The sequence below is a fragment of the Capra hircus genome, chromosome 14 (genome assembly GCF_001704415.2).
Source record: "Capra hircus breed San Clemente chromosome 14, ASM170441v1, whole genome shotgun sequence".
Classification (NCBI taxonomy): domain Eukaryota; kingdom Metazoa; phylum Chordata; class Mammalia; order Artiodactyla; family Bovidae; genus Capra; species Capra hircus.
Window position 1 is genome coordinate 81843552 of NC_030821.1, and position 23354 is coordinate 81866905.

Sequence of the window (23354 nt, forward strand, 5' to 3'; positions counted from 1 at the left end):
GTCTTAAGAGGGTCAAAGGAAAGGAAAAGGAGCAAGCAAGTGAAAAGTGCAAGTCAAGCTAGAATTTTGGCAGTTGGAAAATGCCAAGAAGGGGATTTATTTATTTTAATATTTATCTGTTTGGCTGAGCTGGGCTTAGTTTCAGCATGTAGGATCTAGTTTCCTGACCAGGGGTTGAACCCAGGCCCTCTTTCCTGGGAGCACTGAGACCCAGCCACGGGACCACCACGGAAGTCCCGAGATTTTGGTTTGTGCTCTTTACTCCCTTCAGTTTATATATTTCTTATATGCTTTCCAGTTTTCAGAGATAATAGTTGCTGTTTTGAAAAAGAGTGTGAGTGAATTGTAAACTTGCCTAGGTGCCACTTTTAAGAAGACTCTGATCCAAACAGACTGACAGTGAATAGGTGGTGATTAAGTGGAAATTAAGAGAGAAGAGCAAATAGCTACCTGATATTATCCTATTCTGGCAGAACCATTCACTTAGATAAGAGTCTAGACTGTGCTCTCCTATCTAGAATGTCTTGATGGGAAGGAAGTAAGGGGTTTATAAATAATGAGATCAGGTTGCCTTTGGGTTTACTAGTCCCTGTTCTACCACTGTTTACCCAGGAAAATTAAAAAAATTGCAGGTTGATGACTCTTGCCTCTTACACTTTTCTTTTTTATTCAAACCTTCACGTAAGAGAAGGAATTGGCTGTGTGAGTAAGAGATGAGACTGGAGTGGTTGCTGCACTAATTCTCATCTATATTCTGCTGGTGAACCACAGTTATTTGGGAAAACTTATTTTTAAAATGTATTAGCCTAGGCTGTTCGCTGTAGATTTTGACTGAGTAAATCGAGGAACGCTTGGGCGTGTGTATTCAGAACTATTCCCTTGAGATTCTGATCCAATCCTTGATGAATAACTATGGAGTGAATACATGTAATTTCTAAATGCACCCTTCACACAAGAAAGTAGTCTCTTGAAGCGTTGGAGTTTGATCAGTGCTAGCTACTTCCATCAGCTCCCTCCTTTCCAACAACATTAGCCTGACTTTTTCTCTGCCCCTGTGTTTGAGACATTAAAAGGAGTATCTTTGGCAATATCTATGGGCTTGAACGATAACTGCTTTTCCTTCCAACCACTCATCATTCAGTGACACTCCAAGAGTCTTTAGCGATTTGCTCATGGCAAAGTCACTTCGTTTGTAGAGTCTGACCCTTTAAGGATTTTGCACCTTTGCTTATCATCCAGGTCATTAGGTCAAGAGATGTTTGTTACCAACAGGGTTTTCCTGACTGTAGTAATAGTAACTCATGAGCCTTTTTTGGTGTCTGTTAGAGTTGCTGATCCCTGGCATAAGCAGATGAGAGCTTTAAAACCCATGAAGTTAGTAACAGTACAGAGGGGAATTGTTTTAAGCATTTATTTTCAGCAGTCTTGGAAACTCATGATCCATTTTATTAATAGTCTAGAAGAATTTTAGAGATAGACTGTAGTTTCAACAGGCAGTGGAAACATTCTTGACTGTGAATTATGAGTCTTTTTAAAAGAATTTATGTTTAATTGAATTATGAGTCTTAATAGCCGTATTTATTACATATTGGGACCCACACTTTTTGTGAAACACATGATATACTAAAGAAAGGTTTCACATACAAATATCTACTTTATACCCACCTGTTTGGAAACAGCGAACATAAAACCAAAAGTGAGCCATAAACCAAACATGGCCCTTGGATATGTTTAGTTTACCTCCACACATTGAGTCAACATTTCACATTTAGGAGGCTCATGCAGAAGTTCAGCCTTCTCCAGGGACCAAATCTGGACCCTCTTGAGCCCATGCTACTGTTTGGTCTGCGTGCAGAGGCCACCCCTTCTGTGTGGGACATGTGTTTTGGGGATTACCAATCTCATCTGGCTTTTTCACTTACTCAGGTCATCAACTTTTCGTCCATAAGCATTTGAGTTTCCAATTTTTGATTGATAGTTTATTTTGATAAATATTTGAAGGTTTTCAAAGACAGTCTAATTAATCTATAATTGACTTTATATTTTAAAAAATCTCTTTAAGAATGGGATTGAATTTTTCAAATTAGAATTGTTAAGTTGGTTGTGGCGGTTTTGCACTGAATAACTCTCACAAACACACAAGATTATAAGAGAAAGCACAGAGAGAGCTGGTGGAAGAGCAACTCCCCGAGAAAAAGTTGAGCATGTATTTATTGGTAATTTTATGCTGCAGTCTTTAACTAAGAGCAGTAAAGCAAGACAGACATCAGAACTCTAGGATTTTGGAAGCTTCCTCCTGGTGGTCTGGAGGTAATCACATGAGAGTCATCAAGAAGGGTCTTTGAAGAAAAGGTGGGCAGGGCGCTCATTCTGCATGCAGTTAGCATCTAGCTAATGCTGACCTCTCAGCCAGAACGTCTGACTTAAGGAAGGGGGGTGGAAGGAGCAAGCAGGGAAGTGAGAATGAGTAAGATTAAACTCCAGGAGACATTTCTGAGAATGCAGTAAAACAGGGTTCCCACAGTTGACTTTTTGAAAAAGAAAAAAAAAAGTTTCTCTCTTGCATGTTCATGTAGAGAATAATATTACCACTGGAATGTCTGTAAACCTTTTGAGTTTACTCATGGTCATCCTTGGATAGGTTATGCATGCTGCAGATAGTATTATATATTTCTGCCTCAGCATTGTCCCTGAAATATGCAGTTGATACAGTAGCTAAATGATACCCGCACCCCCTGCATTGGGAGCTTGACACTGAGCCACTGGACCACCAGGGAAGGCCCAGAGGAGGAGCACATTAAAGAGAGAGAAGGTGCACGGGGTAATGAGGAGGCGGCTCTCTTTCATTTACTTTCTGACTTTTGTTTTTAAGTTCAGAGAGTCTATTGCACGATTTTAATTTCAGTTTAGAAATAGGTGAACTGTGTACATTAGAAATGGTTTTCCCTGTTTTACAGGATGACCTGACACCACTCTTACTTGCGATTCGTGAAAGGAGAGGGCAAATCGTGCAGTTTTTAGTGAAGAAAGGCGTGAATATGCATGCGGTTGATAAGAAGAAAAGGTACCGTTGTTCTTTTTCTTTTCAAAACCGTTAGTGCTGTTCTAGGATGGTAATATCAAGATTAAATGAATAAGAGGATTCATTTGTGATCAACACATCATCACTTAGGTAGAAAATCAATTATTCTCACTGGGAATCGTGAACAATATATAGCAGGAATGTATAGCAGGATTCATATTCCTTTATAATAGCTGAGGAATTTCAAATTAGTATTATTAGCTTTGTGAAATATGGATTCTGCTTTTTGGTTTACCTCATGACAGTATCAAGTTTCTTAATTCAAAAGAATTGTTTAACCACTACTTCGTATGTATATATTTTTATAAGATGCATAATAAACCTAAAAGACTTGATTTTGTCTTTTGGATAGCTCTTTGTTTTAAAGTACTTTGTTTGAAGAATGCTGATGTTACTAGGTTGCAGAAGAGTCAGATACAACATAGCGACTAAATAACAACAGCCACAAAAAGGTGATTGTTACTCACTGTCACCAGATCCTGTGGGCTCACCAGTTTTTATCCTTTCTCATTTTAGTACATTTTGATATTTTCATTTTTAATGCAGGTAGAAGGAAGAAAGATAGCTTTGATCAGATAAACAGTTCCTTTAACAAAGACAAGTCAGAGGTGGACGATACAGACAAAAATGATGGGCTTTAGATTCAGGCTAGGTTCCGTTCCTAGGTTTCCTACCGATCAGGGTTATCATCAGCAAATAAGTTTCCTGAAACAAAAGGCAAATCGTAGTGCATCTTTCAATGGTGCCTGTGTGTAAGAAAGATTTTATATATAGTATTTCATTTTTAGTGCCTAGCACATGCTTGTCCACATCATTACCTGCCACCATGACTATGTTTATTCCCATTATTATCAATATTTTTGATTTAAACCTGCAAATAGCCTTTCTTTAACCCAACCTCTAGCTGACTTTGAAGCCAAATATATCAGACTAAGGAGGAAATGGGGAATTCATCCCTTAAATAGTCACCTGCCTCAGATAAGTGACCTCAGTATCGTTTCTTGTCCATCAAGGACTTTATTATTATTTTTAAAAAGCATTTATTTATTTGGCTGCATGGGGTCCTAGTTATGGGAACTCTTAGTTGCAGCATATGGGATCAAGTTCCCTGACCAGGGGTGGAACCTAGGCCCCCTGCACTGGGAGCCTGGAGTCTTATCCACTGGCCCACCAGGGAAGTCCCCATCAGGGACTTTTGAAATAGTAAGTGCTGCTACCTGGCATCCCAGTGGGACAGGAGGCTTCTTTTCTGTCCCTTCATTTTAGCCTTGGAGGTAATTTATAAAGATGAACACTTGAGCCTGTAAATGGTCAGTTCTTCATGAAAGGGCAAGGCGTGCACTTGGTAAAGCGTATCAAATTAACTGTTTAAGGAAGTCAACTCAACTTCCTGAGGCTGAAGTCATCTCTCTGTTGTTTTAGAACAGCCCTCATGCTTGCTGTCAAGTATGAATCAGCAAATGTCGTCAGACTTCTCCTTCAGCAAGGTGCTGACATCTTTTCTAAAGATGTTTTTGGATGGACTGCAGAAGAATATGCTGTTATTAGTGGGTTTAAGATGTAAGTGTGCACATTAAAATGCTAGTTCTCACTAAACTGCAGCCAAAAATAACTTTAACTGTTATTTGCTACGTGACCAGTGAGAGTTCCAGTTTGGTGCAGTTTGGAGAATGGTGGTGAGATGTTCCCCCTCAAGAGCTGAAAGCCAAGCAAAGGCCAATTAGTTACTCTTGGCTGTGGGCTTGGGGTGCTTAATCTCAGGACATGTAGACCTTGATCCTTTGAAAGCTTGACATTAGCCATTTCATTCCAAGTGTGACCTCTTGGTACAGCGTATGCACAGTGTCACAGTTGTGATATTTCTAACTAGTTCTTTGGGTCTTGAAATATTTAGTTGAGCAGCAAATCCTGTTTTCCCTTGAGGGCTTGCCTCTCTGTACGCTTCTGCTTGAATTTTCCAAGAACCCGGAGGACTCCCTAAGATCAAAGAGACAGTCCTCTTCCGCAGACCATTTGGAGGGGAGAAATTAGTCCCTTCTCATCACTCTGTTGCTTGCACTGACTCTACTGCTGCAGCACTGCTGCTACAGCTGGTCTTGACAGGGTCTGCTGGGCAGCCGGATCTGGAGTCTGGATGTGGCTCTATAAAGACCTTTAATAAAATCATTTTAAAAGGAAAAAAAAAAAAAACCTCATCCTGCAGTGGGCTCACGATTGACCTTTGCTCCCAGGCCGCCCCTCTGGGTCCAGGTTCCCCAGCCTTTAAGGTGATGCACATGTTGACTTCAGAGTGAGAGCTCCTTTGTTCTCATATGTGTGCTTGCCGCTCAGTCACTGTTACAGACAAAGGTCCAGCACCCAGTTCGGGAAGCTGGGCCGCCTAGCTTCCCCCCTCACTCAGAGACCTTATGTGGAGCCCACGTGGAAGCCTAGATCTTCCTGATGAGGTGCCCTTGAGGCTCTTATTTCTCTTTTCCGCTAGCAGATGTCAGTGGGGACCACTTTAGGTTGTCAGAGAGGGTCAGGTGCTCCTGCAGGGATTGAGCAGACTTCCCTTTCTCCTTTGTTATCTAGACTTGAACCTCAAGGCGGCTTTCTGTCCTGTGGGGACACCTTTTCTTAGGTCACAGGTGCCCTGTCATCCTTCCCAGAGTAGTGGGTGCCAGCTTGCCTGAGAGTCCCTAATTATGCTTGGCCCCTCATGGGATCTGTTTCCTGTCATAATGAAAATCTTCCAACGGATTTCTGTCTGCTTCCACCTTAAATGTTTTCAGAATCTGCCCCATAAGGAACCCATTTCAGCAGAAATCCCTAAATCTCAAGTAAGATAGTTGGAATTCAGAGAGGTAAGCCCTGTCTAGAGCTTGCCAGTACCCACTGTAAGAGTAGGGAGATGTCTTCCAAGTGAACTGGAGAGGAACACAGACATTAAAAATCATTGTCAGAAAGATCTGCTGGTTCAGAGTTTGAGTAGGTAGAGAAGGAAGAGTGGTGGTCCAGGCCAGGTCTTAATTGTGATTAGTTTTCTGCTCTTGGTGTAATTAGCTGCAATAATGGGGGGTCATTATGTAATGTAGTGAATTCATATGTTATAAAGAAATTTAGGTACACATTATCTAAAAGCTGAGATTCCCTACATTACAAGCCACAAAGAACAGCTAATCACCAGAATTAATAACAGTTTCATGCAACATTGAATGTTAAACATATGAAAAAGCACACATTGGGATTTACTTGGAATTCCAAAGTAGTTACAGCAATAAAGTTGAAGATGAAATTATTCCACTCTTTGACTGTTTCTGCAAGCATTTTGGGGGTATATTATCACATTACATCCTATTAACCCTCTTGTGAAATAAGGTAGTAATATCCCCGTTGTGTAGAGGAAGACTTTGAACTGAAGAGAAACAACTCTTCCAGGAACAAAGAGCAGTTGGTTATAGAGCTAGGATTTGCAAGCTCGAGAGATTTTTCATATGCCAAGCTAAATCTAGTTAATTATTGGAGCTCTGCGGCTCTGAGTTCATGATTACTTCATCTTCCTTTTCTTTTTCCTTTCAGTTCTGTTCAGTTGCTCAGTCTTGTTCGACTCTTTGGGACCCCATGAACCGCAGCATGCCAGGCCTCCCTGTCTGTCACCAGCTCCCAGAGTTTACCCAAAATCATGTCCACTGAGTCGGTGATGCCATCCAACCATCTCATCCTCTGTTGTCCCCTTCTCCTCCTGCCTTCAGTCTTTCCCAGCATTAGGGTCTTTTCAAATGAGTCTGCTCTTAGCGTCAGGTGGCCAAAATATTGGAGTTTCAGCTTCAGCATCAGTCCTTCCAATGAATACCCAGGACTGATTTCCTTTAGGATGGACTGGGTGGATCTCCTTGCAGTCCAAGGGACTCTCAAGAGTCTTTTCCAAGACCACAGTTCAGAAGCATCAATTCTTCTGCGCTCAGCTTTCTTTATAGTTCAACTCTCACATCCATACATGACTATTGGAAAAACTATAACCTTGACTAGATGGACTTTTGTGGAGAAAGTAATGTCTCTGCTTTTTAATATGCTAATTTGGTCTAACTTTCTTTCCAAGGAGTAAGCGTCTTTTAATTTCTTGGCTGCAATCACCATCTGCAGTGATTTTGGAGCCCCCAAAAACAAAGTCAGTCACTGTTTCCCCATCTGTTTGCCATGAAGTGATGGGACCGGATGCCATGATCTTCGTTTTCTGAATGTTGAGCTTTAAGCCAACTTTTTCACTCTCTTCTTTCACTTTCATCAAGAGGCTTTTTAGTTCCTCTTCACTTTCTGCCATAAGGGTGGTGTCATCTGCATATCTGAGGTTATTGATATTTCTCGAGGCAATCTTGATTCCAACTTGTGCTTCATCCAGCCCAGTGTTTCTCATGATGTACTCTGCATATAAGTTAAATAAGCAGGGTGAAAATATACCTTTACTTTCTCCTTTACTACATGCTAAATAAAAGTTTATAGAACTTGAAATGTATGCGACAATTGAAGTTTTGATATTATCTCTGACATTGTCTGAAATGATCTAAGAATTTGGTAGTTGTTTTTCATATCAGTGTTAATATATTATTTATCACATTTTTAATACATAGCTTTCACTAACTGATTTCTGAATATAAAAAAAAGAGATCTAAAGCTTCTCCTGAAAATAGCAACCCAGGTACGTCATCTGATACCGAATTACTCTCAGTGATTCTACCATAGATAAAGTAGGACTGAGGAAGTTTCAATAATGAAAGAACTGTGAAAAAATTAGTGTACACTAATTGCATGTGTATTTTATTTTTAAAATTAGTTTCTTTATACTCTAGTATTCAGAACTCTTTAAGAAGTTAATTGTAAAAAAAAAAGAAGTTAATTGTAGGTGATTTAACATCAAAGACAGTATTGTCTGAAAAGAAATCCATCTCTTTAATATGGCCCCTGAAGCCCTATATTGGATCTTTGTGTAAATCAGAAAAAAAATTTTAAGTGAGTACGATGTGCATTTCATCTATAGTCATAGTATCGCAGATTGGATGTCTTATGAAAATGAACTTTCATTTTTAGAAATGGTTTGCATTTAGTGAATGAATAGTAGTTACTGTGTAGTGATTTGTCTCACTAAAATAATTACCGTCATTAAAACTGGGAACTTGAATAATCCCTTCCTAGTAAGATAAAAAATGATAAACAATAACTGCAAAGCTGAGCCAGTGTGCAGCATAGTAGTGAGAGATTATTGCTGAAAGATACATAGGGGCTTCCCTGGTGGCTCAGATGGTAAAGCGTCTGCCTGCAATGCAGGAGACCCGGGTTCGATTCCTAGGTCGGGAAGATCCCCTGGAGAAGGAAATGGCAACCCACTCCAGCACTCTTGCCTGGAAAATCCCGTGGACGGAGGAGCCTGATAGGCTACAGTCCATGGGGTCACAAAGAGTCGGACACGACTGAGCAACTTCACTTTCACTTTCACCTACCAATTGTACAGAAGGCAGAAAAGCAATGCCTGGTTGAGAACCAGTTGTTTTGCCTATTGTACCAAGCAGGTCTAAATTACCAACTTCATTCCTTACAGATCCCGAGAGAGTGAGATAGGTTGACTTCATTAGGATCAGATATTTTCTTTTGTGTGTTGGACAATTGTCATGAGAGTATAGTTTTGTAAGAACAAGTTGTTCTCCTGCCATCAGTTAAAAGATTATCATAATAGATATTCAAATAGAACAACTTGGGACTCTGCAGGTTCTAATAAAAGCACAAAAATACTTTGCATTAACAAAAACAGCATTAGGTCCACTGGATGTGGCATCTAGCGCATTGTACAGGGTACCCAAGGATTCCTTTAACTGAGTGAAGTGAAAGTGAAGTCACTCAGCTGTGTCCGACTCTTCGATCTAATCAAAGGAGGCTTCCCAGGTGGCTCAGTAGTAAAGAATCCACCCGCCAATGCAGGAGATACGGTTTGATCCCTGTGTTGGGAAGATCCCCTGGAGAAGAAAATGGCAACCCACTCCGGTACTCTTGCCTGGGAAATCCTATGGACAGAAGGGCCTGGTGAGCTGTCGTCCATGGGGTCACAAGAGTCAGACACGATTTGGTGACTGAACAACAAAAACTGTAGGTTGGACACAGATGAGACACAGATGACAGTGTCTTGGTCTTCAATACGTTCAGAATAGAGATCTCTCTGGTTAATTTCTGTATTTTTCTAAAGAAAATTTTCAAAGAAATCATGCTTATTTATTTGTTCATTTGTTCACTGAACAGATAACTTCCAAGTGTCTTTTCTGTACTAAGCATTGTTCTGATGTCACAGGGTGCAAACATTGAAAAATAACTGCATTTGCTCTCCTTGCTCAAGCTTGCAGTGCTCCTCTCCCCGTGGAGTCACTGCGTGTGAGTCATCCAGCATCAGATCATGACGGCCCTGGGAAATGTTGTCCAACAGCACCAGAGTCTGTGGCTCCCTCCATCCTTCCCTCCCTCCTCTTGTTCATCCGCTTAGGATTAATGATGTATGCCTTCCAAGCTGAAAAAGCATGTTTTCTATAAACATTTGACGTATAATGGGAAGGACTGATATAATGATATCCCTCACTAGTACACAGCACTCTTTGGACCATCCTGCCCTGTGTGGTCCAGATACTCTTGAGCAATGGAAGGAGATAGTCTCAAGAGATTCTTTTTAAACATGTTAGTGTGTATATATATGCACAGACGCTGAACTTTTTTTAAGAAGTTATACATATATATATATTTCTCTCTATATATATAGGGAACTATATATATTGAGAGAGAGAGAGAACTTTTTAAAAAGTTCAGCTTCTGTGTACCCTACTTCCTGCTCACCACTACAAGTCTAGTCCCCATTCTCACCACTGAGTTGAGCCCCTTTACCGGTTTGCCCTCCCCCACCTGCCTTTCAAGAGATTATTCTTTCTAAACCTGGAATCACTACATCTTTCATACTTCTCTTGCCTTTGGAAAGAGGGCCAGGAAGAGAAGACTTTTGTTTCTGATGTTTTCCCTTGTTCTGAGGCTCAGTGCCTTTGACCAAGCTTCCCTGTGACAGGGCGTCTTCACTGTGAACTGAAGAGCCAGAGAAGTCGTCGTGTCCCTGCAAGACACCTCTAGTCTCTGCTCAGTGCTCCAGGCGATAGAGATCCAGAAACATTGCGCTGTTTAGGCGTGCTGTTGTCAGCTTATAGTACTGATTGTGTTAATGGTATAGTATCATTTTCTGTCAGTCTCCTGGAATTTGGTTAGGATTATGGCCGTTATAAAGAGCAGTTCTTTTCTTTGTTGTTTTGTTTTGCATTTGATGACTATAAAGGGGAGGAGTGGTTCTTAGGCATTAGTGGCCTACGAGTAGAGTACAACCACTGTTCCCTTCCTCTAGTGTGGCCTCCAGGTGTGGTTTAAAAGGAATACTTTTAAACAAAGCCTCAGTCTTGAGGTTTTAATATTCTGTATTTTTCTTACGTTGATTTAAAATGTATCTTGCTTTTTTCTTTAATAGTGGTTGAGAGTTCTGAAGAGGACTCTTCAAGGAGGTAGGATTTTATGGATGTTTATATGTTTAACTAAGGGAACATGGAGAAGAGAAACTAATGTTTGTTGAGTGTTCTACTCTGGGTTAGACACTGCATTTCATGCTTAACATTTGTGACCTCATAGAGTCATCACAGCAGCTTTGTAAAGTAGCTGTGTCCTACTGTTACTTAATTAGGCAACGGTGGTTTCAGGAGGTTAGTGAATTGACGCTAGCTAAAATGAGCTGACCTGTGATTTGACAGTTGGCCTTCCTGGCTCCCACGTCCACTCCCATGGCCTCAGCAGAGACTGAGAAGTACCCGTGTAGCATATAAGTTAAAGATATAAATTAGTTCTTTGACTTGAGTACATTTTAAGTTTTGACATTGTGGGGAAACTCCCTGTACTCCCTTAGAGTAAAGGAGAGAAGTGGTGCCATCTCAGTAAATGGTATCCCTGCTGATGGACCAATAGTCCCATTTTGGATGGACTCAGATTCGTCTCTGAACCACGAACAGACAATGGAGAAGGAAGGCCTATTCTTCCGCTTTGTTCTAAGTCATCAGGTTTACTCCAGTTTGGGCAAACAAGAATTACTTCAGTCCATCAATGGGATTTTCAGTTCAGCTGTTAGAACTTTTAGTGAAAACAAATTATTTTTAGGCTCTGCTGATACATTGGGTGTCACTCTCTGTTATGGAAACTAAAAATGAGTGTTAACTAGATATTTCATAGGTTGGGAGAGATGGATGCAGAAATAGGTAATGAAAAACTTTTTTGAAGACTTCCCTGGGGGTGCAGTGGTTAAGGTGGTTAGTAAGACATCTTCCAATATAGGCAGTGTGGGTTCAATACTCAGTCAGAGAAGCTAAGATCTCACATGACCCGGGGTCAGACAGCCAAAACATAAAATAGAAGCACCATTGGAACTAATTCAGTAAAGACTTTAAAAGTGGTCCACAGCAAGAAATCTTTAAAAAATTTAAAGAAAGAGCTGTTTTAAAACAGGCCAAATTTTATTCATGTCAAGAAAGTTCGTTTAATATATAGACAAACTTTCACTTTTTTTTTTCTTTTGTTCAAGGGCATGAGCTCACTCATTTTTATTGTATGTTTTTGCTTTAAAGGTTTCCCAACAAACCTGGCGTTGATTTAGGGCCTACATCAAACGACGAAGTCTTAGATTTTAAAACCAAGGTAAAGTGTTCCATTGTGAAATTAGTTTTCCTGCTCTGAAATTAGTTTCATGTAATATTTACTCTTATGATTAGACAGTGGAAGTGACAAATAGATTCAAGGGATTAGATCTGATAAACAGAGTGCCTGAAGAACTATGGATGGAGATTCGTGACATTGTACAAGAGGCAGTTCTTAAGACCATCCCCAAGAAAGAGAAAAGCAAAGAGGCAAAATGGTTGTCTGAGGAGGCCTTCCAGATAGCTGAGAAAAGAAGAGAAGCAAAAGGCAAAGGAGAACCTCCAGCAACCACCACAAACACAACAATAAAGAAACATCCTGGCATGTCCATCTGCACTGTAGGGGGGATTCTTGAGTAGGGTCTTGCTGGAGTAGGGTCTTGCCTTTCTCTAAATCTTTCCAGCTGTGTGTCCTGAATATGTCCAGAACTCACCCTGAAAGCAAGGCTTCTTAACCCTGGGTAGAAGTCAGGGGTATTTGTGAACTTGATGGAGGGAAATCAGTTTTACTAACTGAAATTTTAGCTTTACTCCAGAATCTGAATGCTGGCAGCAAATCAGTATTGTAAAATTACTTTAACAGTAGTAAAAGCAGTGCCTGCAGCTTTCCCACCAATACATATCAAAGTTACTTGTTTATGTTGTTATAGTTATTACAAGTTGTAACAACTTGTTACAGTTGTTACAACTTGTTACACTTGTCATGGGCATCTTAAAATATTGGTCACTACTTTGGATAAGATCTTTTTTAATTTATTTTTTTAATTGAAGGATACTTTCTTTACAGAATTTGGTGGTTTTCTGTCACAAATCAACAAGAATCAGCCATAGGAACACCCACGTCCCCTCCCTCCCAACTCGCTTCTCATCCCACCCTTCTAGATTGTCACAGAGCCCCTGTTTGAATCATGCAGCAATTTCCCATTGGCTGTCTATTTTACATATGATATTGTAAGTTTCCATACATCTCACCTTCTGCCTCCCCTTCTCCCCGGCCATGTCCTTAGGTCTGTTCTCTATGTATGTTTCGCCATTGCTGCCCTGAAAATTAATTCATCAGTACCATCATTCTAAATTCCATATATATGCATCAGTACACAATATTTATATTTTTTCTTTCTGACTTACTTCACTGTGTATAATCGACTCTAGGTTCGTCCATTCATTAGAAGTGACTCAGATGTGTTCCTTTTTATGGCTGAGTAGTATTCCATTGTATATTTGTACCACAACTTCTTTATCCATTCGTCAGTCAGTGGACATCTAGGTTGCTTCCATGTTCTAGCTATTAGCTAGAATCCCATGGGCGGAGGAGCCTGGTGGGCTGCAGTCCGTGGGTTCACTAAGAGTCAGACATGACCAAGTGACTTCACTTTCACTTTCATGCATTGGAGAAGGAAATGGCAGCCCACTCCAGTGTTCTTGCCTGGAGAATCCCAGGGACGGGGGAGCCTGGTGGGCTGCCGTCTATGTGGTCGCACAGAGTCGGACACGACTGAAGCGACTTAGCAGCAGCAGCCTGGAGAAGGAAATGGCTACCCACTCCAGTATTCTTGCTTGGGAAATTCCATGGACAGCGGAGCCTGGCAGGCTGTGGTCTATGGGCTCACACAGAGTTGGACATGACTGAGTGACTAATACACACACTCACTCACACATACACTCACACGTACACAAACATTCCATTTCAGATTCTTCTTGCAGAATATTAAGTGTAGTTCCTTATGTTGTACAGTAGATCTCTGTTGGTTATTTTATATATACTAGTGTGTATATGTTAACCCAGCGTCCTAATTAATCCCTTCCCCTACCCCGCTTTCCCCTGTGGTCACCATAAGTTTATTTTCTGTGTCCATGAGTCTCTTTCTGTTGTGTGAATAAGTTCATTTTAGATTGTACATATAAGCAGTATGGTATAATACTTGTCTTGGTCTGACTTACTTCACTTAGGGTGATAATGTCTAGGTCCATCCCTGTTGCTGGAAATAGCATTATTTCCTTCTTTTTATGGCTTACTAGTTTTCCATGATGTAAATATTCCACATCAGATGCAATTTTTAAGTGTAGTCCGATCTATGAATCTTTTATTTTAAGCCTTCTGGGTTTGTTGTAGTTTAGAGAGAAGCCTTTCCAGTTCTGAGCTTCTTGAAAAGTCTCTTGGGATTTCTTTTTGACTCTCGTGGATTCATTGTCTTCCATTAAATGTTTGAACCTTTGGGTATTTCTGCTTGTATAAAGTCTGAGATTTGTATTGAACCTTATTTTTCCCTGTTGGAGACACTTGGTGCAGTCTTTTCATTGTGTAAACGTAGAGGTTAGTCTTTCATTTCAGAGGAAACCATGGAATGTCACTTTATTGAGTACTAGTTAAAAGTCTCCTTTGTTTCACTTAGGTTTCTGATGGTTGGGAAGAAGCACAAGACCTGTTGCGCAAAAACCACACGCTGAGACTGGAGATAGATGCACTGAAACGTCAGCACCGGGAAAAGGAAGAGAACTATTCTGAGGACATGGAAATTCTCAAAGGAAAGAATGATGATCTTCAAAAGGCAATAAAACTGAGTGAGGAAACGTTAACAAAGACTGTATCCCACTATACACGCCAGCTTAATGCTCTGACAGCTGAGAATAGAATGCTAACCTTTAAGCTGGAGAATGAAAAAGAAAGCAAACAAAGACTGGAAACGGAAGTGAAATCCTACCGTTCTAGACTGGCTGCTGCCTCACGCGATCATGATCAAGGTCAGACATCACAAAGAGATCTGGAACTTGCCTTCCAGAGAGCAAGAGACAAGTGGTTATGCTTGCAGGGCAAAATGAAGTCCGATATGGCTAATCTAAACGATGTGGCTGAGACATTTTCCCAGAAACCATCTGTAGTGGAAAGTAAACTCAATAAGCTGAAAATCAAGCTGCAGCACATGAAAGATGATCTTAGAGAAAAGACTTTGATGTTAGAACGTGTCCAGAGAGACCTAAGCCAGAGTGTCAAAAGCAGGAAATTGAACACATGTATCAGAACGAACACGCCAAAGTGAATACATACCTTGAAAAGCAGAAATCCTTAGAGGAGAGATTATCTCAGCTCCAGAGTGAAAACGTGTTGCTCCAACAGCAGCTGGACGATGCACGAAATGGAGCTGGCAGTAGAGAGAAGACGGTCATGAGTGTCCAAGACCAGCTGTAGCAGATCGCGAGAGAACTGCAGGCCGAATATGAGCAGTGAGGTCTGATGGAGGAAAGAAACAAGCAGTTAATCAAGGAGTGTATTCGTTTAAAAGAGAGAATGTGTCAGTACAAAAAAAAGAAAGCAGAAAGAGACGTGAGTATCCAGAAGGAGAAATAATTCTCAGACTTCCTGAAAGAAAATTCAAAGTGATTCTTGATTCTGGCTAAATGTTGAATCCAGTTGAGTATAAAAAATACACAGGCTATGAATCTATGGTCTCTAAACCAGCCTAAAAGCATACCTTGTATCCAGCAAATAAAAATTAGACTGAAGAAATGCTTTGAGTAGGGACATCGTGTTGTTTATGAAATGCTGAGAGATTTAGTTCTAAATTGTTAACCTAGACAGGTACTAGTAATTTACTCTTTTACTATTAAGGTATTAATTTTAATCTTTAAGTTACCACATTTCAGTATCATGATGAAGCAGATAAATGAAATGCTCAAACCTGAAATGAATATTTCGAAATGAAGCTTCAGTTACATGGATTATCTTGATAGTCAATTCCAGGTTTCCCAGAGGCTATATTTTATATATCGTACTTTAGCTTCAGTAGCTTGTCATAGCTTTTTGTTACATTTGTTGGTACAATTTTATTTTTATTCATGTCAGTTTGAGTTAATATGGGAAACATTTTAGCCTTGAATCATTTATTCTTAAAGCCTCTCAACTCTTCAAATGCATCTCAGTTCATTTCAGTTCAGTTGCTCAGTCGTGTCCGACTCTTTGCGACCCCATGAATCGCAGCACGCCAGGCCTCCCTGTCCATCACCAACTCCCGGAGTTCCCTCAGACTCACGTCCATTGAGTCAATGATGCCATCCAGCCATCTCATCCTCTGTCGTCCCCTTTTCCTCCTGCCCCCAATCCCTCCCAGCATCAGAGTCTTTTCCAATGAGTCAACTCTTTGCATGAGGTGGCCAAAGTACTGGAGTTTCAGCTTTAACATCATTTCTTCCAAGGAAATCCCAGGGCTGATCTCCTTCAGAATGGGCTGGTTGGATCTCCTTGCAGTCCAGGGGACTCTCCAAGAGTCTTCTCCAGTACCACAGTTCAAAAGCATCAACTCTTTGGTGCTCAGCCTTCTTCACAGTCCAACTCTCACATCCATACATGACCACAGGAAAAACCATAGCTTTAACTAGACGGACCTTAGTCGGCAATGTAATGTCTCTGCTTTTGAATATGCTGTCTAGGTTGGTCATAACTTTCCTTCTAAGGAGTAAGCGTCTTTTAATTTCATGGCTGCAGTTAACCACCTGCAGTGATTTTGGAGCCCAGAAAAATAAAGTCTGACACTGTTTCCACTGGTTCCCCTCTATTTCCCATGAAGTGATGAGACCGGGTGCCATGATCTTTGTTTTATGAATTTGGCTTTAAGCCAACTTTTTTCACTCTCCTCTTTCACTTTCATCAAGAGGCTTTTTAGTTCCTCTTCACTTTCTGCCGTAAGGGTGGTGTCATCTGCATATCTGAGGTTATTGATATTTCTTGCGGCAATCTTGATTCCGGCTTGTGTTTCTTCCAGTCCAGCATTTCTCATGATGTTCTCTGCATAGAAGTTAAATAAGCAGGGTGACAATATACAGCTTTGACGTACTCCTTTTCCTATTTGGAACCAGTCTGTTGTTCCATGTCCAGTTCTAACTGTTGCTTCCTGACCTGCATACAGGTTTCTCAAGAGTCAGGTCAGGTGGTCTGGTATTCCCATCTCTCTCAGAATTTTCCACAGTTTATTGTGATCCAGATAGTCAAAGGCTTTGGCATAGTCAATAAAGCAGAAGTAGATGTTTTTCTGGAAGTCTCTTGCTTTTTCCATGATCCAGCGGATGTTGGCAATTTGATCAATGCATCTACTTATCATCAAATCATAATTTGGGACTCAGGTGGTGAGCTTTAGCAAAACTATTCTTGATTTACTATTCCCACTGCTATTTATGATTTACTTAACATTCTTACAAACAATTTGCTCATAATGCTCATTTTAGGTTATCAGTTGCTATCATTTGAATACAAGCTTGTCCTCTAAAAATGAAGGATGTCAGGATTCGTGAGCAGCAGGAATGGAGTGAGTCATGGGGAGGGTTTTAGGGGCTGCAGTCTGGAGGCAGGTGGAGGCCAGGTTATCAAGGCTCCTTGAAGGCCATGGGAGCAACCTCATTTTTTAAATTTCATTTTTCTTTTATATTGGAATATCATTGGTTTACAATTTTGTCTTAGTTTCAAATGTACAGCAGATTGATTCAGTTACAGGTGTACATATATCCATTCTTTTTCAGTTCCTTTTCCCAGGTAGGTGTCTACAGAATATTGAGTAGAGTGGTTAGCCAAGGGCAAAGGTGGGGAGGAGGGATAAATTAGGAGTTTGGGATTAACATAGAGGTACTACTAGATATAAAACAGATAAGCCATAAGGGAATGGCCTCATTTTTCTGCTGAGGTAGGAATCTGTTGGAAAGATCTGAGCACTGGTTGGAATATGTGAAGATCTCTTGAGTTAATCAAAGCTTCTAAGAAAAAAGGAAAGGAAAATGTCTCCACAGTGTGGAATTTTCCATCACTTTTCCCACCTACACACTCATTTCTTTCTGGACGTGAGGTGGTGAAGCTCTGCAGATTTATTGGGAGGGGCAGGGCATGGACAGTGGGGCCACATCCTTTGTCTGAGTAACTTAATATCAGGAAGGCTGGAGGGTGGCCCCTTCTGTGTCTGTAACCAGATACAGTGAGGAGGAAAAAGAAGGTGAGTTGCTGTCTGTGGTGATAGTTTTCAAAGTCCATATGTTGGAGTTATCTATTATTAACATAATAGTAAAGTGATTTGATAAACTCAGTGACAGAGCATCTTATTAGGCAGTTGTGAGAACTTCAACAAGGACTGGATGACACTGTGAAAAAGCAGTATGTTGGAGGCTTCACTGAAAGTCATGTCATGTTGTGCTAAGTTAGAAGCTGAGGCACAGGATTTGAAGAACAATTGTGAACTACAGCTACATCAACTCGCAAGTGAGGTATGTATGAAATTGAACTCGTTTTCATGGTCAGCTTGCTTCTGTATTTTTGTTGCAAGTAACTTACTACAATTTTCTTATCTTTATAATGCACTCGTTCCTTAAACTCTGACTTTCATCCCACCATTTGCATCCCACTTTTTTCTTATATTATTTACCCTTAGGAAAGTTGAGAATTGTGCCTCATTATTCACACAAGTTGAGAGCCTTTTTTTTTCTTTGAAACAATACTTTTTAAAGTGATAGCTGTATTACCATGATGAGGCAAGCCAGGTTAAAATCAGAGGGTAATATTAGTTTAATGGAACGTTCGGAAAATTTTATCGTTTCTCATCCTGCCTTTTGTGAATGGCTGTAGAGTTCTGTATATATTTATTTCATGGATTTCAGAATAACTTGTGCAGAAAGGGTATTATACAAACCAGTTGAAGTTTAGGCATTGCCTTCTTTCCTTTTCATTTTAAGGATATTGTAAAAGCATGGAGGTACTCATATGGTGTAGAATACATGCATCCAGACTAGAGAATTAAGAAGATTATCTGGATCCTGCCATTGGATTTTTTCAAAAAGCTATTGAGATATAATTGACGTATCATAGAATTCACCCACTCAGCATGTGTAGTTCAGTACCTCTCAGTCTAGAGAGGTGTAACCAGTGACTGCGGTCAATTTTAGAGCATTTCCATCACCCTCTAAAAGAAACCCTGCATCCCTTAGCCACCACCCGTGGCCTCCCGTCTCCCTCAGCCCCAGGAAACCCCCAGTCTAATATCTGTCTCTCTAGACAAGCCTGTCCTCAGTACTTTATATAAATGGAATCATGCAGTATGCTCCTTTGGGGTTAGCTTTGCTCATTTGATGTCATGTTTGCACAGTTCATCCGTGTGATAACAAGTATCAGGTCTTCCATTTCTGTGGGTTGTGAACAGTAAGCTAAGCCATGTATCCATCATCGCTTGATGGAGCTCTGGGTTGTCTCCGCTTTGGGACTATTAATAATGCTGTTGTGAACATTGATTTCCAGGATTCTGTGTGCACATCTTTTTGTTTCCCTGTGGTGGGATCTTATCTTCAGAGTTAGCTGGCTGATTTCCCCTTTTCTGGGCCCTTGCTCAGACTCTCCTTTCTGTCTTTACAGTTTCTTTTCCTCTTGGGTAGTCCTTCATTATTTCAGACCTGGCGCCCAGTCTCTCCTCCTTCATGGAGCTTTCGTGACTGTCCAGCTCTTGGAGCCTTTTCACATCCGCACTTGCTACCTAGTCTCTGAAGAACAGTTTAGCCCCTAATTTTACACTGTTGACATTTCTTCCATGAGGGGGAATCTTGGCTAAGTATACATTGGTATAACGGAATATTTATTGATATGCACAGCACTTATCTTGCGTAAATGGACAGTAACAAAGGATTACAAGAATGAGGCAATTTTTGTTGTTGCTGTTCAGAAAAATATGTGGGTCATCTCTGTGAACTGTTAGGAAACGGGATTTCTTTAACTTTGCTAATAATTCCCTTTGGAATGCAATTCAAATTAGCAAAAAGTCTTTGTACTTCAGAAAAAGGCTTATGGGATTTTACATATTTACAAGATTTATTAATTAGAGTCTTATTCTCACAGTCTTCTTTTGGGAGGGACTTATTAACTTAGCCCTAGATAACTCAATACAGTATCCCTCAAACTTTAAAATCCTGGGACATTAAGGTGGGGGGAGAAGTAAGAGACATTCTACTAAGAGGTGACTTGTAGTCATTTTATGAGGAAAGATAGAAAAATATTATTGTAGAACAATAAAAGTGTAAAATCAAGTGCAATTGTTGTCTGACAAAGATGACAGTGAAGAATATGTTTTGTGACTCTTGGTTTGAACTTCTTCCTTGATTCTCTGAGTAATCCCTGGTCCTACAGTCTACAATACAGATAGCATCATATTTATTTGATCCTGGGTTTGAGTTAGGCTGTGCTCAGTCCACTTTCTTCATTAGCAACAGTATCGTTTTATTCTTGAAGACTGGTGATTTTCCAGCAGAGCTGGAAACTACATCTTCAAAATGTCTGCACCTGGATGCAAAAAAGTCACGTTTTTCAACAGGATTTGTTATCTATGAAACTAATGCCAAAGAAATGTAAAAAACTAGAAAGAAAAAGAAGTTGGAGCAAGAAGCAGTGACCCTCAGAAGCCACGTAGAAATGGGTATGGTGGAGCACAGGCAAGCAGAGCATGAGCAGGAGCCTGCAGACAGCGCGAGCCGGGAGCTCGCAGAGAAGTGGAAGGAAGGCAGCCTGTGTCTGCAGGTTCATTTGCTGATCTCTCATCTGCTTGAACTCACTTTCACTGCACATTACATTTTGGATCCATACAGCTTATGTGTGTCCTCTGCCTCCCTTAGAGCAGGTAGTTTTGTAGATTTCTGGAAGGAAGGGGGCACTTGTTTTCCCTTTAAATATTTCAGTTTCCATCACAGTTATCACTAAATTGACCTTTCCAAATGATTCTCACTAGAGAATCCTTTTACTTATAAGACCAATTGGTAAAAAACAAGACCATTAGGCTGAAAAGAAAACATTGTGGTTTAAAACTGGTACCATCCTCTTGACTTATTCTTATGTCTTATTATTCAGTTTTCCCCTTCTATGGGACATAGTTCGGAAACTAACACTTAAGAGAGAATCCTCGCTAAACATCTTCAGAATTAAATCTTGCTGGCACATTGTTTTCTTATGTATAATTTTCTCACCTTTTTGTGTTTTCATTAAATGGAAAAGTTTAAAGAAAATCACAGATGTGTTCTCCTTATTAACATTCGACTCAAACTACTTCCTCCATTTGAACAGGATCCTCACCTAGAAATCAAAATAAAGTCTCAGAAGTACATATTTAGGCCAGAAGCTTTTAGGGGAAAAGATAGTCATCTTGTGGGTCATTCCGAGGCTTATGGGTCATTCCCTAATTCTCTGAAATGATGTGTACTTGATAGACTGATATTTATTGTACTTTTTATCAGATTAATCCAAATAGCATTCCATATATATGTTCTCTGTTATCTATAAGCAGAATAAGTAGAAATTCATTTTCTTTTTTTTTAAATGTGATTTTCTTTTTCTACTGAGGTAATCTTCAGGTTAGGTCTAGTCTCTCAAAGTATTATTTAAAAGTCACATTTAATAAGTTATATAACTTGTTTATCTTAAAGATAAATATTTGACTTATTTCAGATGCAGTGGAAGTTAGACCAGGAGCATAGCTAGAGAACTAAGAGAAGGTATGTTGCCAAAATGTATGAATTAAATTTAGACATTGATTTCTGAAATAACACTGTAAACAATATGGCATCTCTTTCCATTGTTTGGATAACAGATGCTATGTTAAATATTTTTTTATACATAGCTAATGAAAAATGTGAAAACATGAGCAGTCATAGTGAAAAATATCCTTCTTCATTTATTCATCATGTACCATAGCTTGAAAAACAGTCTGAAGGTCTGTGTATTTCTTTTTATTTCTATCGGTATCCTTCTACTTCCTCCATCCCTGTGGAGCTATCTTCCTACACCCTGACACTATTCTCAGAAAACGTGGCATTCATTAACTTCTCAAGTGTCTCATAGTGGTTAAGGCTAGGAAACCCAGACTCAAGCAGTCATGTTTGTGTAGCTGTCACTTGGTGGGTGACTTCAAAATTTCTCTGTCACTAGATATGTCACCAGTTTATCTTTTACCCTCAGGAAATGCTCCAAACACCCACATCAATTTGGGTCCTGCCAAAGTAGTTGGCCTTATCTCTTTACCAGCTTACTCCGCCGCTTAGCTCTGCATCTAACTAGCCAGGCTGTGTAGGATCCCACAGATTCGCTTGCTCACCTCCAGTCTTTGTACGTGCTTCTCCCCTCTATCTTGTACTTTTTCCTGTCCTTCAAGTAGCTACATACATATCACCTCCACCAAAAAGCTGTCAGTATTGACACAAAGCTGGCTTCCCCTCCTCAATGTTCCTTGTGCCGTCTTTTATATCTTCGTATTTGTGACTCTGTATGGACACTGCCTGTTGGTCTGTTTTTCCAGTTTAGGGCATATCATTTTTCAGGATGGACTGGGTCACCTTCATCTTGTAATTCCAGTGCTTGTCACAGAACCTTTGCATGAATACAGGAGTATTCATCATTTCACTCAATTGCATGAGTACATGAATGAAGAATGAGAAAACCAGGAGCTCTGATACTCGGCCCCGCTGCAACCATAAGCAGATGACAAAATTGTAGTCTTGATTAGTATTTTGTGTTGTGTCATCTATAGATATATTTCATTTTTCAGAATACTAGGAAAGGTCTCAGGTTTTTTGTTTGTTTGTTTGTTTTACTAATCTCAGTTAACCCAAGTATTTTAGGTAAAGAATATAATTCTTTTGATTTCTTTCAGTTGATGCCCAGTTTGCATCTGAAGCCTTTAGAGTGTCTTCTTGAGGATCTACAGATGGGTCAAATGTGTGTGATGACCTACTTTTGTAAACAGAAAAACAAGATATACAGAGTTGAAAGGAAAAATACATGATTTAGAAAGATAAATAGGAAAATTTTCTCTACTGGACTGTTTCCATGACATTTCATTGTTTCCCATTAAACATGATGAGAAAATCTTTATTAAAGGAAAATATTTTTATATGTGTATCATGAAAATTTATATAGCATGTTAAGTGATGTTTCTCTGCATCTAACTTACTTTTTAGCAGATTCAAACATCAGCACTGTTGAATTTTCCATATTCTAAGTGATAGTATTAGTCACTCAATTGTGTCTGACTCTGTGTCCACCAGGTTCTTCTGTCCATGGAATTCTCCAGGCAAGAATACTGGAGTGGGGAACCATTCCCTTCTCCAAGGGATCTTCCAGATCCTGGGATCAAACTGAGGTCACCTGCATTGCAGGTGGATTCTTTACCATTTGTGCCACCAGGGATGCCCTTTACAAACTCAGGCTGAGCTCTAATACCAGCTATTTAAACAGCACCCAAACAAGCGGACTTGTCATTCATATTTAGTGGTGTTGATTGATAGCATTTTTTTATTTTCCAGTTTCTATCACTACCTAGATATTTAGATACTGCTGTTATGGCTTCCGTCAATGTTTTGATGTGTTACAATTGTTAATAGTGGCATAAACTTACTATATGTAACTTTAAACAGATTCATAGGCCTTTCCTCATGGAGAAATAAGATTTGCCTGAGTTTTTGCCTTTTAAATGAATTAACTTTTTATAATTTTTATTCTTAATTAGAGAATAATTACTTTATGATATTGTGATGGTTTCTGC

General features: G+C 39.9%; 1 protein-coding gene across 1 annotated transcript; it reads left to right on the forward strand.

Moving 5' to 3' along the window:
* On the forward strand, positions 2960–22702 carry LOC102173582 (ankyrin repeat domain-containing protein 26). The gene is given in 8 exon segments (XM_018058799.1): positions 2960–3064; positions 4505–4642; positions 10602–10635; positions 11743–11812; positions 14205–14793; positions 14796–15133; positions 21263–21309; positions 22464–22702. Coding segments are annotated over 7 exon segments (1224 nt in total). The 5' UTR covers positions 2960–3042; the 3' UTR covers positions 21296–21309; positions 22464–22702.